The sequence below is a fragment of the Procambarus clarkii genome, chromosome 90, assembly GCF_040958095.1.
Source record: "Procambarus clarkii isolate CNS0578487 chromosome 90, FALCON_Pclarkii_2.0, whole genome shotgun sequence".
NCBI lineage: Eukaryota > Metazoa > Arthropoda > Malacostraca > Decapoda > Cambaridae > Procambarus > Procambarus clarkii.
The window spans coordinates 11,813,524-11,832,316 of NC_091239.1; the positions used below are offsets into that span (position 1 = coordinate 11,813,524).

The following is an 18,793-nucleotide window of genomic DNA, read 5'->3' on the forward strand; positions in this document are numbered from 1 at the left end:
AGGAGTGTGTAAATTTATATTAATATGCATTATAGGCCTTTCTAAAGTAGTTTATAGATCTGAATATCATACGGGCAGGATACGAATCCAGGTCAAAGTGCTGCCGACGAGCCGGGCGCCTGCTTTACCACTACGCCATATAGAGGCTGCTTCGTGGCGGGAATTTTGAATTTTAAAACCTGACTAACCTAGCTCAACCCAACCTAACGTAACCCAAATCCAACCAATCTAATCCAACCGAGCCCAATGCAGCCTAACCTTAATAACATAACCTAATGCAGCCTAGCATAACAATACATCCGGTTTTAAAACAGAAAATGAATTTAGCCGAATCGTCTCATATTGGAAACGACCATATCCCGACCAGTTGTGTACCCACAAGCCTAGCAAACAAATACCTCATCTAACCAGACAAACACGCCCCTAACTCTACCAAGCACACCGAGAGCCCTACCAAAGTAGGGAGGGTCCACAGACGAGAACGTGGTTTTAAGTACAGGTCCACAGGCATGGGCCCCAGTGACCACCGTCTGGGTCGAGGGGCAGCAGTGCATCGCTTTGCTCAGAGAGTATAATGCTGCTAACACAGCCCTGCTTTCAATAAACAAACATTTCAGGATTACTTAATAATTATATAATTATTAACGCAACCGCGCCGTAAATACACAACTGGCTTGGCTAACGGGTTCCGCAATCGCGCCGTAAATAGCCGGCCGATGTAAAAAACAACATAAAATCCAATTCTTATTCGATCGACTTGGGGTTAGTATGAAAATGTTTGCCATTAAATTTCCGTTTTCTCTTAATAGGCACATGACCTATTTGAGAAAACGGCATTGTATTGTAACTTAGTGGAGAGACTACTGAGGTGTTGACACAACGAGGGTAATTGCCCACTTCACACACTCTTGTTGTGGGCCGCGATCATGATTCTACATTTATATGCATATGTCTATGTAGGGAATTTTATTGCGAGTTCAGTGATATAAAATATAACGCTGTAGGACTAATGTGGAGCTGACTAACAAACAAAAGAGTATGAACATTTTGTTGCTGTTTGGGCGTCACGGCGAGTGATCTACATTTTATTTATTTCGTGGTGGGATAGCTAATGCTTTGGTGACATGTTATACATATGATCTTGTGGAGAATTTTATTGCCAACACAGTGATACCAAAATGAAATACGTAGCTTGAGAATTGGTGTCAGAAGAGTGAAAAGATTACACACTTTTTGGTGTTTACGCTCAAGAGCCCAAAACGCCGCGCGCACAATGCACTATTTTTTTTTCATGGGGCGCGCGCGCATTAAAGTGTTTACAATTAGCCAAGATTTACCTGAATTTTCCAGAGGGTCACTATCTCTGTGAGGATAGGAAGCCGGCGGCTTGTCAAATGTCCCCTATTTACCCTGGCGATTTTATCGAGCAATGTTTTATCATTTACGGCTTCGTCGGGAAGGTGGTTCCATGGTTTCCCTAAATTTACTCACGGGCATGAATAGCCCGTAAGTGGAAGATTTTTTTTTGGGGGGGGGGTTGAATGTAATCTTTGGTCATGAAAGGATATACTGCGTGCTGTGCTCGCATTTGAGTCGTCAGTCTGTGGCTGCTATCGCGGGGTGCTTGTGTGTGTTGCACCTGACCATAAATAATCACCATTAAGTTTCTTAACATTAATCGCCCAAATTAGCCCATCTTGTTTTTAAACTAGCCCAAAAACCAGCAAGTAGCGAAATTAAAATTTGAGAGCGCGGGGCTCTCAAAAGTAGCCCAATTCGCTACTTGTAGCCCAATCTGGCACCACTGGTAAGACACTCGCCTGGCGTTCCGCGAGCGCTTTGTCATGGGTTCGTATCCCCGGGGCCTTTGTCAACACCTGACTCAGATCGTACTTATATTCGTTTTTTTGTGTGAGGTGACAAGACACAAACCAATGGGCAAAGACAGAACACCAAACAATGGGTATATTGCGTGTTTTATCTTCTTATTTCTGTGTTGGTTCGGGGTCTTGAAGTGGGGTTGAATGAAATTATGTGTTAATTGGCTGTTGACTGCTGGGTAATCAATCCAGCAATCAACAGCCAATTAACACATAATTACATTCTACCCACAAAAAATGTAAGGAGTTCCCCATTGAGATAATTTTTAAATCTATTTTAGCAATGAAACTCTTCTTGGAGACTCGGTATGTGTGAGGAAATATATAAACTGGTATTTTTGAAAAAGTCTTTAATGAAACTAGAAACATTCATACATTACCCTTGAGCGGTTCAACTGACGTGTAGAACAAGTGCTGCCCCACCGAGGTGCTGCCTTAAGCATAGTTTGGGTCAGGATTATAGTCAGGATCGCTATTTTCGAGGTAGGTGGGGATGTAACTAAGGTCAGGGTAACTTGGAGACAACCCATAAGCTGGAGGTGGATAACTAGGGGCAGGCTTGTAAGCTGGAGGTGGATAGCTAGCATCCTCTTCATAGGCTGGAGGTGGATAGTTAGACACAGGCTTATAAGTAGGAGCCGGTTCGTAGATAGGAGTTGGATATTTTGGAATTGGTTCATAACTGGGGGCAGGCCGATAGGTGGGGACTGGCTTGTAGGCGGGAGCAGGTTTGTAAACAGGTTCAGGTTCATACGGCGAATAAGCGGGTTTGGGTTTGTACACAGGGGCGGGTTGATACTCTGGCTTATACTCCGGATAGTGGGCTTCTCCCTCGTAGGTGACCTGGGCCTCCAGACCATCACCATTGTCCACGTAATTGACGATCTGTTTGCGACCGTCTGGGAGGTCCACCGAGTAGCTGCCCTCAGTCTTGTAGCCGTCGCGGACCTCAGAGTGGCCGAAGTTGGTGCCCGAGTACTCATCTGAGACGCCATAATTGAAGGCGTATTTGGGTAGGATCTGGGGAATAGTCCGTCAACATGAGGCGCTGGAGCTTATACTACCAACAAGAAGGATACAACATTTGATAAATAAAGAGTGATCATAGTAGTGTTAAGTTAATTAACTTAAGGTCAAGAATTCTTGGTGTTGGCTGAAAAGGTGTCAGAGAGGCACGTTTATGGACTTAGATGCGTAGTCAAAAAAACACTAAGAAAACTTTTAAATGAGCAACGATAGCCTATATTTTACGTGAAAAGACGTGATCTGAAGACTATAATCTTAGCACTATAAAGACTTACGGAGTATTATAAATGGAATAAAATGTTTAGCAAGAAAGCGAAGAAACATTGAGAGACAACTAATAGCCTATATTTTGTTTGAGAAGACATGATCTTCAGAGGGTAATATTAGTAATCTAAATACTCATTCAGAAGTCTGCTACTTACGACCTGGTATTCTTCTTTTGGGTATCGTGAGTGGGAAGGGTATGAGGGTACCGGGGCATATGGAGTAGGGTCTGGGTATCTTGGGGGCGGCTCTGCCATCGCCAACACCGCCACACTCGCCACCAACAAGTTCTGTAACACATCCACATTAATTAATCCACAAAATAAAAAAGTATTACTACACACGGCTCGCGTTAACACCAAGGAACGTATTCCCTCAACACTAATATTAAACCATAATAATTTTATCATATTCAAGTACAATGACTTTTGCAACATGTTGACCAGACCACACACTAGAAGGTGAAGGGACGACGACGGTCTGGGGCCAGATTCACAAAAGCACTTACGCAAGCACTTACGAACCTGTACATCTTTACTCAATCTTTGGCGGCTTTGTTTCCAATTATTAATCAGTTAATGGGCTCCGAAGCACCAGGAGGCTGTTTATAACAATAACAACAGTTGATTGGCAAGTTTTCATGCTTGTAAACTGTTTAATAAATGTAACCAAAGCCGTCAAATTTTGAGGAAAGATGTACACGTTCGTAAGTGCTTGTGTAAGTGCTTTCGTGAATCTGGCCCCAGGTCAACATACTTTAGCCACGTTATTGTGACTCATCGCCTGCACTTTTGCAACATATTTCAAACTTCTCAGCAATAAAAGCACAGATAACAAACACTAATCAGAGCACACACAGAAATCACAATAGCGTGATGCATCAAATGAACAAATCCACAAGGGCCGTGACGAGGATTCGAACCTGCGTCCGGGAGCATCCCAGACGCTGCCTTAATCGACTGAGCTACAACATAGTAAAAAGAGTTGAAACCGAAGTTCTACTGATGTTCTAGTAAGTTCAGCAGAACTTCGGTTTCAACTCTTTTACCATGTCGTAGCTCAGTCGATTAAGACAGCGTCTGGGATGCTCCCGGACGCAGGTTCGAATCCTCGTCACTGGCCTCTTGTGGATTTGTTTACTAATCAGAGTTATGTATCATAGACGATAACAAGAAAATATCCACGAACGCTGTCGACAACACAATAAGCGCTCAGTTATCCGGACAAAAACGAGTGATTAGAGTATTTGCGCACCTTGAGAGCCATGGCTGAAGAGTGATGGTGAGAGGCGCCTACACCCTGGCTTATATATTGTGATGCCAGCCCCTTCCCTCCCTTCCAGGACACGCCCACACCACACTCCCCCGCCCCATCTCCCTCACACCATCACGTCGAGGTCAAATTGGGTTGTCTTATGGCTACTTTCCTCCTGTTGCTACTTTCCTAATGTGGCTAATTTGCTATTGTGACTACTTTCCTATTGAGACTAGTTTCATATTGAAGTTATGAAGGCGTTCCACGTTGTGTTTTTTTATGATACAATACGTGAAAAATAAACGAGAAAATAATCCTAATTTTACGAGCATAAACACACACACACACACACACACACACACTATGACAGAACCCAGTAGACTCAGGAACCTGTACACCAGTTGATTGACAGTTGAGAGGCGGAACCAAAGAGCCAGAGCTCAACCCCAGCAAGCACAACTAGGTGAGTACACACACAACTGCACAGTTACTATTTCTAACTGTGTGAACCACAGTACATACATAGACCTAATGGACAATTAGATAGTAGAATTTGGTACTATTCAACTTATGAAATCCGAGAAAATAAAGCTAAAAACCAAGCTAAAATATTTCTAGGCCTAGTATAGTACATATATGTACTATGTTGGACCTCAGATAGCGTGTATTAGGCCTAGCAAGGTTTGACTTGGTTCAGTTTTCTTTGCAACATCAGTGCAAAAACTTTTCCGGTTTGTCCAAATTTAATAACACCGATTATTTGAGGGGGACAAGCCTGTGGGGCTTGTCTTGGACCCCACAAGCCTGTGGGGTCCAAGCCCCACAGGCTTGGACCCCACAGGCTAGTTCACTCATATATAACTGTGAATAGCTGGGAATTTATTAGAACTCCGACCCTCTGTTATTATACAAGATTACGGCTGACCCAAATATATATGTTGTGATTACACATTCAGAAGACCTGACCGTGACACTCTGAGCAGTGGTGGTTCTCTGTGTTTTCTGTCAGTAATCTTCTCTAAGCCCAAGCTGTTTCGTCACTGATGCAACTTACCCAGACATTTCTTCATTGCTTACATGTTACTGAGGTTGAGGTAATGACTTAACTACATCATTTGTGCACCAAGAGAGAGAGAGAGAGAGAGAGAGAGAGAGAGAGAGAGAGAGAGAGAGAGAGAGAGAGAGAGAGAGAGAGAGAGCGCAGAAACAAATTGCCAGCGTTTCCTTTCATCTCATGCCTCTATTCACCTAGCAGTAAATAGGTACCTGGGAGTTAGACTGCTGTTACGGGCTGCATCCCAGGTGTGTGTGTGAAAAAAATTAGTTAGTAGTTAGTAACAGTTCATTGATTGGCAGTTGAGAAGCGGGCCGAAAGAGAAGAGCTCAACCCCCGCAAACACAACTAGCTGAATACAACTAGGTGAATACACTCTCACCCCGGGACAAAACCGGAGGAGGACTAACTGGGAACTAATCCATAGCTCTTGGCCTCTGTTCCCTCAGCAGTAAATGTGGACCTGGGAGTAAAACTGATTAGCGAGTCGTATTCCAGGGAAAGTTGCAGGGGTGAGGCTTACCATGAGCTCTAGGAAGGGAAAGTTCTCAGTCTGCCACCAGGAGTGATGATGAAGAGTAATCCACCTAAAAGGTGGCACGGGCATGAATAGCCCGTAAGTGGTGGCCCTTTCGAGCCATTACCAGTATCATTAGCTGATACTGGAGATCTGTAGAGGTGCAACCGCACCCTACGTGACGGGAGACGTCTTCCCCGACGTCTGACAACAGGAGTCAGATTTCATCTAATCCTGTACCCACCTGTGTAAAAAAAAACAAAGAAAGAGTTAGCTGTTGAAATCTTTGTTTCTAAAACAGATATCTATAATCTTTACTGTAAGTCAGTTGAATCATCTCCTTATTTAAACATAGACTTTCAACAGCAACTTTCCTGACGGTGAACTTTCATTTGCATGCTATAAAAGTAAGCTGGTAAAGTTTTTAATGGCTTTTGTAACCAATAGTCTGTTGTTCACGAACTTAAAAAGTTTCAATTTTGTACCGAAAACAGAGGTGGTTTGACTTTAAGACTGATCGTTCAGAGGTGCTAAATTCTTGCTTTATCAGTCTGGCCGATTTGATCTAAATGCAATATTTCTGTGATCTGCACCGACTATATATTCATCAAAGTGTAAACACAAATGTATATTAATAAACACATTTCAGATTTTTATTTTGCAAAGCAATTCAGAACCGCAACTTATTAGAGATTCACCTGTCAGTTTCAGTCTAAGTTATCTTGAAAAGAAACTAACATCTGTGAAAAAAACTTCAGTACTTGTATTAAATATACACAGTATCAAATTAATCTTTCTAGAGCTAAACGAAAAAACTAGAAAAAGTATAAAATGAAGCCACAAAGATAATTTTTCGAGCGCAAGACACAAGAACCATAAAAAATATCGAATATAATAACAAAATTAAGGAAACTGTATGGTGTTTGGCCCATATGAGGCAGTTTGTTTATATGCACCCAAATTCGGTCAAATATATGTCTAACCTGCGCTTGAAACAATTCAACGAGACCATCTCTATATTATTATGTTGTTCCATGAATTTACAATACTGTTTCCAAACCAGTATTTACCTGCGAAGAATTGAAAATTTATCCATATACGAAAGAGTTGAATATGTCGATCAAGTGAGAATCAACATCTATAGTTCTAAGAGATAAACTATCTAATGTTACCAGCAGGGCAGTAAGTGTTGACAGTGCACAAACAATCATTCAGAAGTGCTCAAGTTCTCATAAAAATAAACTGCCTTATTGTTTGCACTATTCATACTAACGATATCTCAATCCATCATCACAAATATACAAATCTACCGCTAAGAGATTAGTAGAAACCCAGCTCTTCTTAAAACACATTTGAACTCACGTGTGAGTGGCCAATCAAATAACGCGATTCTCTTAGCTTGGTAACTATTTTATTCACTGAAGGCTGTTACAAGATAGCCTCGTAGTCCATCCGAAGTCTGCTAGTGTCTGACAGAAGCTCCAGCAACGCATAGTCCCAGGTTAGGCTCCTGCGCGAGTTGAGAGATTTCACCTAGTTTCCTTACATACGAAGAACTCTGTTTACCTAGCAGTAAATAGGTACCCTGGAATTAGGTAACTGCTGTGGGTCGCATCTTGGGGATGAGCTAAGGGGAGAGAGGGGCCTCGACAAGCCTTCTTATCCTCCAAAAATAAAAACTAACTAAAAAATTTGTTAAGTTAACCTAACAATAACATCAATGTTTATCGTTTTACCCCCTCTCATGCGTAAATCAACGTTGATAAGGTAGATTCAGTCTGAGTTGAGAACCGGAAACATTTCTAACATGGCGCAACCAACCGGTCCCATATGCGAATTAAGACGCATTCACAATGTAGGTTAATAACGTATTCATACTTTGCTCAACAATACACGTATTTTCTACTTACAGGATTTACGGGCTTACGGAGGAGTAGTTGAGGTTGATGAGGCGCAAGTGACGCAAGATCCAGTGTTGCAAGATCCAATGTTGCAAGATCTTGCAAGAATACAAGCGGATAATGTGGTGTCGCAACTTATGCTCTCTAAGGGTTAACGTCTTCCTTTCTCGTATAAGGTAATTAGTCTATATGTCCTTCGTACCGGTGATTGGTTCGGTTGTCCTTGCTACCCGTGATTGGTTCGGTTGTCCTTGCTACTCGTGATTGGTTCGGTTGTCCTTGCTACCCGTGATTGGTTCGGTTGTCCTTGCTACTCGTGATTGGTTCGGTTGTCCTTGCTACCCGTGATTGGTTCGGTTGTCCTTGCTACTCGTGATTGGTTCGGTTGTGCATGTAACCGATGATTGGTTTGGATGTTTTTGGACTGGCCTGCACGTCCTTCTTTCCGGGTGTATATCATTTCCACCAGGGATTGGTTTCGACGCCAGAGGGATTCCAGCAAGCAATCCCTAAGTCTTTTTCTCCCTGATTGGGGAAATGAAGCTTATCTTGCCCCTATTCGTCCTGGCGTCAGTATTTCCCATTGATTTCTAAATACTTTGTTGTTTCTTCTGATTGGCCCACGGCGTCCTGGTTTTCAATGATTGGTCAGTAAGCCCTTGTCACCTCTGATTAGTACGCAGATCTATTTTTCCCCGATTAACCCAAATGTTCTTGTAAACCTGATTGGTTTTGAACGTCGTGGTTTAAACCTGATTGTCATCACATCCTGAGGAATAAAGAATAAGGGACAAGAATAGAGGAAATTACAGAAGGCCAATTGGCCCAACGAAGCAGCTCTGATTTAAATCCATCCAAACTTATTCATATATGTCTATCCTTTTCTTAAATCAATCAATCCCACGTTCCTCTAGAGAGAAATAGTTCCTTTTGTCGAGGAAAGAAAACCTGTTAAGGTTTTCAAAGTCCCTCTTGGGCCAGTAACTGATGTCTCCCAGAATGCCTCCCACAACAGTTAGTTATTCCAGACGATAAATCACCATAAAGTGGCTGGATATATGATGACCAACCCACACACACACCAGAAGATGGAGAGACGACGATGTTTCGGTCCGGCCTAGACCGTTATCAAGCCTGACCATGCCTCCCATGTATGGTCGCCACACACCTGCCATCCATGGATGGTCGCCACACACCTGCCATCCATGGATGGTCGCCACACACCTGCCATCCATGGATGGTCGCCACACACCTGCCATCCATGGATGGTCGCCACACACCTGCCTCCCATGTATGGTCGCCACACACCTGCCACTCATAGATGGTTGCCACACCCCTGCCATCCATGGATGGTCGCCACACCCCTGCCACCCTGCCATCCTTCGTCAACATAAAATAAGTTTGGAAATTTTCATACTGATTGTAAGTCTTCCCAAATTTACACTTAACATGATTATTTTCTAAATATTTATATTGAAACAGCTCTCTGTACTTTTGAGAACTCTTTCCACTGTATTCATGGTGGATAATGCACTTTCTGGCCAACACAGTAAATGATTATATCATTAGTGATCTTAAATTCGACTCTCATTAAAGAGTTGTTAGTGTCGAGAGAGAGAGCCTGAAGGCTGGGTGGAGTTCTGGATGACCACAAGCCTGATAGATTAGCATTTTCAAAGCACTACAATCACTGTGTGGTTCATTGTTTAATAAATCATTGAGCTATATGTTTAACAGATCTCTAACTCTGTCCATGGAGGACAGAAGAAAATGTATATATGCTGGTTAGCATTGTAAATGTGTAGCCACGTCTGTGTCAGAAAAAAAACCTGATGCAACAGGTAGTCAGCTGGGGTTCCTGGCTTCCAGTTCTGGACTTAGTTGGCAATCGCCAAATCAGAGATTTAGCGATTGCAGAAATGTTTATTGAATTTCTTGTTGATGGTTTGTAATATTTAATTTTGAGGGTCTGAGTGTGTTTGGGGATTTCGGTGTTGTAAAAGTATATCAACATGTGGAAGTTTATTAAGTAGAACACAATACCTTACTGAGCAACCAGCAAGTATATGTTAGTTTCAACACAGTCCAGATCTAAAGTAAATTCTCAAATGTATGTACACCAAGACATGGAGTTCACCTTTCAGTGTATAAATCTCTTAATTAAAAAATGTTTAAAAGTGCTTAAAATGAGCTCAATGTGAAAAGTGTGATGTGTTAGTTTTAGATTATAGTTTTATTCCTTTTTAACTTGCTCCTAACTAAATATAAGTCAATTGTGCTATTGTAGAAAGCAGGGCATATTAAAGCCTAACTTCTGTCTAATCCCCCAAATCTAATATACTCTAACACGACCAGAATGACTAGAAGAACATTATAAATAGTATTAACCAGTCTGAAAAAGGGTCGACTTGATTCTAATAGTCACGCTAATAACAAATTCTGTCAATTAACATTGACATAACACCTTAACATCAAATAAACAAAACCATGCAAACATGAATAAAATATATTAGTTGTACATTTTATTCCTAATGATGACTGAATGATATTTGAAGTGAAAAAAATAACCAAGATGATCTACCTTGAAATATAATATATTCATGTGTTTAACTTGTCGATGTTGACATCTGTAAGCAGCATAAACAGGTATTTTGAACATGGCACTTCACAATTAATCTTTGGTTAATTTGAAAGAAAGTCATTAGATGTTGTAATTCACAATACTATTTAAAGAAGAAGAAGAATCCACACTATGAGCCTCATCAGTAAATAAGAATTTTCAGCATGGCATTATACTATCATGGCTCATCAAATTCATTAATGGTGACAGTAATGAGCTTAAAACATTTCAACTGGAGAATTGCAGAAATAACTTGGCTCATCACAGCTACTTGACTTTTGACAAATTCATCATTTGTTATATAATATTTAAGGCCACTCAACAACTTGAGGAAAGGGGGGGGGGGGTGAATCTATCTGTATATCTATGTATTTGGTAAAGGAATCCTGAGACAAGTTGTGTACTTCAAGGAATGAGAGAGAAGAGTCTTCTCACTGGTAGCTAAGCTTACCAGATTACTGTTTGTTCTTAGAGATGCGTTTGTAGGCAGGAGCTAGCTTTCGGGTGGAAGCTGCTTCATAGGTCGGAGCCTGTTCGTAGGTGAGAGCTGGTTCGTAAGTGGGAGACGGTTCGTAAATGGAAGATTCTTCGTAAGTTGGAGATTGCTCATATATATATGGTTTGTAAATAGATGGTTCGTAAATAGATGGTTCATAACTGAGAGATGGTTTGTAGGCGAAAGATGGCTCCGTAACAAGAGGTGGTTTGTAGGGCTGGTATATCGTTGCTGGCTTATATAAGGGTTCAGATTTATACGGGGATGCCGGCTTATATTCGGGCGTCGGCTTATATGCAGGCACTGGCTTATACTTAGGAAGGGGCTTATATGTGGGAAAAGCCTTGTACTCTGGCTTGTACTCGGGGTACTGGGCCTCACCCTCATAATTCACCACAGCTTCCAGACCATCACCGACATCCAAGTAGGTGACAGTCTGCCTACGACCGTCCGGAAGGTCCACCGTGTAACTGCCCTCAGTCTTGTGGCCATCGCGGGCCTCATTCTGACCAAAGTTGGCGCCGGAGTAGTCGTCGGCGACCTTGTAGTTGAAGATGTATCTCGAGGGAGCCTGCCAGAAGCAAGGGATAGCAATAATGATTAGAAAATCTGAAATTACAATTTATATAACAGCTACTTTCTTTAGTTGCAAAGAAAATAAAAGGCAGGTTGATAGTACAGTTGAAAGTAGAATAACAGGTCGCTTCCAGGTGGACCTCTCTCATACATATATATAATAAAATATATTATAAAAAATATTAAAATGTTCAGTGAGAATCCACAAGGTCTTCTCTGAATAATCCTTATTTTCTTCTCCGAGGCTATGGGTCCCCCACATTTGCACCATTTTTGCATATAATTTAGAGGCAATAGAGTGACTTGAACTCGCGACCTGGTGATTCCCTGACGGACTAATACGTCGCCACTTCATCTATTTTCAGATGTGTGGGTTCAGTGTTTATTAAGGCTGTAACTTATATCTAAGTAAGCACACCTGAAACCCCCACCATGAGCTATCGTTCGACAACAAAATTGATTATCGGAAATATTGTGTAACATATGATTAGGGATATTCACCACTGTTCAAGAAAGGTGTACCACCACTGTTTAAAACAGTTTGCCATACTGAGGTAAGGCCTTGCCACTTACGTCATCATAGTCGTCCTGATAGCGAGGACTTGGATAGGAAGGACGGCGGTATACAGGAGGTCCTTCACCATGAACCACCACGACCACGAACATAATAACGACGACCTGGAAAATACGATACGAAATGCACTAAACACTATCGGAAAACGCTTGAAAATGTGTCGCAAGGAGCTTGACGTATTCCATTTAGTTTTCAATATATAACTGTGATACAGCTTGTCTGGTCTCACCCTGAACGTCATGATTGTATTGTGAGGGGTCCAGCCAGCAGCCTCGCTGTATATATACAATCTGGCGCCTTTCTCCAGTACACTCATGGCCATGTATTTTCGGTCTTTTAATTACGTTAATAGTTGGTAAAATATCGACGGTTATATCGATCCCATCGTAATGCTTATCCGGTCGTCTTAAGCTCTTATGCTGCGTGGGAGTTTAAGAGTTGATCTTTGTGTTCCATATATATGCACTGGTATGCACGCGCGTGCACACGGATAGGCATGCGCAAATGGGTGATCTGTATGTCTGTATGAAAGTACTGCAGCCATATTTCAGAACAACAGCTCATTTTGCAATATATCACAAAGGTGTAGCAACGTTCCCTTCTACAAGTGCTATCTTCTACCAGATTAGTGTCCCAATCTACAATAGTAGTGTTTCTTCTCCCAAATTAGTGTCCCAATCTACCAAATTAGTGTCCCAATCTACCAGAGTAGTGTTTCTTCTACCAGGCTACAAAAGTAATATTCTATTCTACCAGAATATTATTTGAGTATTATAAATAATCGTATTATTTGGCAAAATAATTACATTAATAATAATTACAATAATAACAGTAATATTAATAATTATTAAAAAAATATGACACAAAGAGAGGAACCAATTGATTTGATCAGATATTGTATATATTTATATATATTGCTTTATTAAAACCTTACAATAAGTTACTGTTTAACATTTAGAACGTGACGACCAAGTTTAAAGACGGGGGAATGGCTGGTGGTGAAAATGGATGAATTGGTGATAATAAAGATAGGAGGAATAGGTGATGCTTAAGGAAAAGGTGAGAAAAGGGTGATTTTAAAGTGGTTGAGAAGGAGTGATGCTGCCTAAGGAATGAGTGATGCTTAAGGAATGAGTGATGCTTAATGAACAGGTGATGCTTAAAGGAAATGGGAAGAAATAGGTGAAGAGTATTATATGTGAATGGGGCTAGGCCTATTATGAAGCGTTAGAAGAGAGCTTGAAGGCCAGCTTGCAGGCACTTGCCAGTCCCAAGCCAGCTTGGGGCTGGCTTGAACGTAGTTGATGATTGTAAAAGATTGACGGATTGTAACTTGGAGCTGATTTGCAAGTGGCTTGTAAGTAGTTGGAGGCTGATATTTAAACTGGAATTGACGTGTCGGTGGAGGATGGGTTGTAAGTGGTAATTAGCTTGTAGGTGGAGGCTGGGTTAGAAGGTGGTGATCTGACTGCGACCATCTGGAAGGTTGACGGAGTGGCTGCCCTGTCTGGTACGCGTCGCGACACTCAGAGTGCCCCAGGTCGATGCCCGTGTCATCGTTGACATCTTCTTGGGAGACCTTCAACAATAAATGTAATATTTTAATGATTATATTTAGTATAACAATTTACGATTATAACTTATACAAATCTCCTCCTAGTAATTATTTTATTGTGAGATACGGTGGCATGTAGGCCATGATTACGACCTAGAAATCCAACTGACCCAGGTTCGAATCGTCCTGATTAAGAGAGTGATTGCATATCATTCGATTCTAGCTTATAATCAGAGAATAATTACATCCCTACTGGATTGTTGCAAAGAAAATCCAAAAAATGACTCATTTGTAACAAATATATTATATTAACTTGAAAGAATCGACTCGTACTGACCTCAGGGTGCGACTACCGTCGAATTTTATGGGTCGGGGGTTCGACGGGTGGGGAGCTCGACGGGTCGGGGACTCGATGGGTCGGAGGCTCGACAGGTGGGGGTGGAGGGTAGAGGCTCAGGATAAGAGGTCCTTTGCATATCCTGCAAGGGGGATAGGGCTTCCCAGGCGGGTGCACGACGACAACTTTGAAAGGATGTGGCATAGGGATCGGGCGGAGAGTTTCCTCGTTGGTGGATGAGCTTACACTGGTGTACCTGGGTGGATGGGTGGTGTACTTGGGTGGATGGGTGGTGTACTTGGGTGGATGGGTGGTGTACTTGGGTGGATGGGTGGTGTACTTGGGTGGATGGGTGGTGTACTTGGGTGGATGGGTGTACTTGGGATGGGTGGTGTACTTGGGTGGATGGGTGGTGTACTTGGGTGGATGGGTGGTGTACCTGGGTGGATGGGTGGTGTACTTGGGTGGATGGGTGGTGTACCTGGGTGGATGGGTGGTGTACCTGGGTGGATGGGTGGTGTACTTGGGTGGATGGGTGGTGTACTTGGGTGGATGGGTGGTGTACCTGGGTGGATGGGTGGCGTACCTGGGTGGATGGGTGGTGTACTTGGGTGGATGGGTGGTGTACTTGGGTGGATGGGTGGTGTACCTTGGGTGGATGGGTGGCGTACCTGGGTGGATGGGTGGTGTACTTGGGTGGATGGGTGGCGTACCTGAGTGGATGGGTGGCGTACTTGGGTGATGTGGGTGAATGGGTGGAGTATGCAGGTGTACGGGTGGAATACCAAGGGAACGTGAACGGAGGCAAAGAATACTTGAATGGTGTGGGAGCTGGGGACTGAGGGGTGAGATACAGTGAGACAGGAGTCGTGGGACTGGGCGGGACAGGAGAGGTGGGATAGGACGAGTCAGCTGTGATGGGACTGGACGGGACTGCAGGGATGGGGTGGGAGGGGGTTACAGGAACAGAGAAGGATGGAAATAGAGGAGTGGAATCAGGTGGGTCTGGAGGGCTTTTGTGGGACGTAATTATGGGCGTCCGGTAGACCGCAGCTGGAGTGGTGGGACTGAATGTAGTTGAAGCGACGGATCCGGGCGACTCAGGAGTAGAGGTCAGAGGTGAAAGGTCAGGCTCGCCCAACGCTGGTGGGTCAGATCTGGAGGAAACGTGCTGTAATCGAGCCCCGTATCCGGACAGTGACGATGGCCCTGCTGCGGTAAGTGCAGCCACACAAGCGATGACAATGCCCTGAAGAACACAACACTCTAAGTCTTCCTTACCACCTGAATTGACAAATAAGTTGCGGTTTAAAAGATAAACAGTGCCTAGTCCTGTCACGTAATGACAAAGTAAACAGTGCCAAACATTTTAGATATGTAATACCTTTCACAACCTATATTAATGTAACCTAACCAAATCTAACCAATCTAAACTTCACTTAAACTAAAATAACGTAACCTAATCTAAAATAACCAACATAATCTTGCTTAAACTAATAGGTTCTGTAGCACAGTGGTATGCGTCCTTGACTCTCAACCGAAGGGACCCGGATTCAATCCTCAAACAAGAGAGAGGCAGTTGGACACGTTTTCTTTTGCCTGATTCAACCTTTACGTAATAATTGATTTGTTCAGGAAGGAGTAAAACTATGGGTTGCAGCCTGTGAACGTCAGTAGTTGGCCAAGGCGGGGGAGAACTAGATGAGCACAACCTCTCGGTTTCAGAGAACGGACATTATTTAGCAGAGTAAACAATTAGAAAACGAGCAGTATACGAAAGGCTTGTTGAGCGAGTTCTCCGAAGTCCGAAGACTTAAGTCCAAGCTGAACAGGTTTCGCTATGAGACAAAACAGAGTTCTGGCGTTTGAACAGCTAGTTCTCATTAGCACGATTGGGCTTTATTGATGAGGACGGGCTGTACTGTGAGACAAAACAGTGTCTTTGGGGTTGGAAGAGCTTGTCATAAACACTGGGTTAATGTTCGATAATCCGGCAACTATCCATCCTGCTCCTGGATATGCAGTAAAACAACTTTACTCATACTGTCTGATATTTCGTTGACTAGGAATGAGCTGGGATTGCGTATACTAAGAATGAGCTGGAATTACATGTACTAGGAATGAGCTGGGACTGAGTACATAAGTGATAATACTCAGTATGGAGTCTGCTCTTACCTTGAGAGACATGGCTGGTGTGGTACTCGTGGACGACACACCCACACACACATATATATATACACTCTTGCAAATTTCGAATTGGAGAAACGAGGTAACAGGTGCCAGCCTGCTGGCCAGAGGCGAAACTTTAATGCTTTTGTGTTTTGTATTTTTGGAAGGTAATTATCTTCTGAATCATGGCACCTTTTCTCTTGTTCATTTGTTATGTTTATCACGCGGATTACCTGTGAAGTAATTAAGGGAGGTAATGTATTTCCTTAATTAATGTATTAATGTAATGGAATTAATGTTTGGAAGGAGTTAATGTTAAGAGTGTGAATTGATTAGGAGTTGTAAAACAGGTTCACTGATTAATATTAATGGAAACCCGCCCCCCCTCCCACACAAACACACTCACACACATACACACTACCAGGGTAGCCTGGTGGATAGCGCGCAGGACTCGTAATTCTGTGGTGCGGGTTCGATTCCCGCACCAGACAGAAACAAATGGGCAAAGTTTCTTTCACTCTGATGCCCCTGTTACATAGCAGTAAATAGGTACCTGGGAGTAAGTCAGCTGTCACGGGCTGCTTCCTGGGGTGTGTGTGTGTGTGGTGTGGGAAGAAATGTAGTTAATAATCAGTTGATTGACAGTTGAGAGGCGGGCCGAAAGAGCAAAGCTCAACCCCCGCAAGCACAACTAGGTGAATACACACACACACACACACACACACACACACCAAAGAGCCAAAGCTCATCCCCCGCAAGCACAACTAGGTTAATACACATATTCACTATATCATCAGTACAAGTAGTCCTTCAGTCACATCAACCATTTTCGTATATATATGAAAAGCTTTTCAAGATTCGGAGCCACGGAAACATATCTAAATTATTGTATTTTGCTCACCACCTGACCTAAAAAAATAATTGATTTAGCAATTTGTGTTGTCGACATGAATATAACATTTGATATATGATAACCATGAACAACAAAAAATATTAACTGTAAGAGAAGTGTATAATTAACGTTAATATTCAAGCTGTCTTATTCATTAATCAATTTGAATATGCATGCACAATGTAAATTACTGTATACTCCTCAAAAATAATAAAATAATTGATTTACCCAGACCGGGCTTGGGGAGTAGAGTTCCCAGGGCCAAGAGCTGGGGGTAGTTAAGCGTAACTACTGAGAACTACGGTAAGCTGAGATTTTCGCCCATGAGAGCAGGGAAAGTGGTCGTTCACTTGTCATTAAGGAAAGCGAGTGTAAGCGAGGATGCCAGCAGCTGTGTTCGCTAAGTGACCGAGTTGTGGTTAAACTACTCTAATTTATCTGAAGCTTTTGAATAAGGATTTGCGGTTGTGTGTGTGTGTGTGTGTGTGTGTGTGTGTGTGTGTGTGTGTGTGTGTGTGTGTGTGTGTGTGTGTGTGTGTGTGTGTGTACCGGTGAAATTTGTATCAGGTCTTATGAAGCCTATTTTGGTCTACCTGCAACACTTGACAGTCATTAACAGTCATGTGGCTCATCCCCTTATCATCATCGGCAAACTGTTATACACACAGAAATCATAATAGCGTGATGCATCAAATGAACAAAGGCGCGTCTGGGATCGTCTCGGACGTAGGTTCGAACCCTCATCACGGCCCTTGTGGATTTCTTAATACTTCTTATGTTTTCACTTACGAGATCTGTACCTCTTACGTATGCATTTACGAGAACTGTGCCTCTTACCTTGATCATGGCAGCTTAGTCTGCATTTCTTGAACAGTTAAGGAGCTCTGATGCGTTACAAGGTCGTCCAAAATTACAACCTTGGGACATTGATGATTCCTGGCATAGGTGGATAGTTAAGAGATTTCTTTTAATGAGGATTTTCAGCATTCTTGGTTGATCTTTGGCCTCATTGGCTATATCAATTTCTAACTGCATTTCTGTTGCACAACATATTCTGCTGTATTCTAGTTCTTATGCGCGGTGATCCCCTTGTATTTATTTAGCCTCATTATTTATTAAGAGTTTCTGCTATGTTCTTCTGTACCTTTTCTTGGCTCCCCTTGGTTATTGAGTCATAAGTTGGTGTTCTTCCTCATATTCCCTTATTTCTTCCGTGGTATTTATCTGTCTACCTCATCTTTACATCTAGTGGTGTACAACTTTATTAAATTCATAGACTTTTGTTTCCAGGTATCTAATACAAACTGTCACAGAGTAAATAATTCACATGCAGTTCTCCTTCACGAATTACATTTTTCTTGTATCCATCTCTTTGTAATATTTCTTCTATAATTCATTATATTGCTGAAGACAATGGTGCTGTGGTATAAGGCTTATATTGGTTCTTAACATGTAATCGTTGCTATGTATGCTTCTCTGTGTCTAAATACTAGATCAGGCAGTGAGGGAATATTGTTACTCCCTATCTCTTGTTAGTGTTTCCTCTACTCTACTCTACTACACTACTCTAATCTCCTCTACACTATACTACTCTCCTCTACACTACTAACACTCACACATGACGTGATAATGATCCAGGATAGACCGAAACATCGGCGCCTCTTCATCTGTGTGGTTT

General features: G+C 42.4%; 2 protein-coding genes across 2 annotated transcripts; both read right to left on the reverse strand.

The window, feature by feature from the left end:
- Positions 1–2,228: 2,228 nt before the first annotated feature.
- LOC123746492 (adhesive plaque matrix protein) lies at positions 2,229–4,448 on the reverse strand. The gene is made up of 3 exons (XM_045728019.2): positions 4,425–4,448; positions 3,329–3,460; positions 2,229–2,900 (listed from the first exon to the last, which is right to left on the reverse strand). The coding sequence occupies exons 1-3, from the start codon at positions 4,434–4,436 to the stop codon at positions 2,316–2,318; spliced, it is 729 nt and encodes a 242-aa protein (XP_045583975.2). The 5' UTR covers positions 4,437–4,448; the 3' UTR covers positions 2,229–2,315.
- A 5,312-nt stretch (positions 4,449–9,760) lies between these two features.
- On the reverse strand, positions 9,761–12,978 carry LOC123746442 (cuticle protein 7). The gene is made up of 2 exons (XM_045727970.2): positions 12,162–12,978; positions 9,761–11,583 (listed from the first exon to the last, which is right to left on the reverse strand). Exons 1-2 carry the CDS (start codon positions 12,252–12,254, stop codon positions 10,972–10,974), a joined length of 705 nt encoding a protein of 234 aa, XP_045583926.1. The 5' UTR covers positions 12,255–12,978; the 3' UTR covers positions 9,761–10,971.
- Between the last annotated feature and the right edge of the window lie 5,815 nt (positions 12,979–18,793).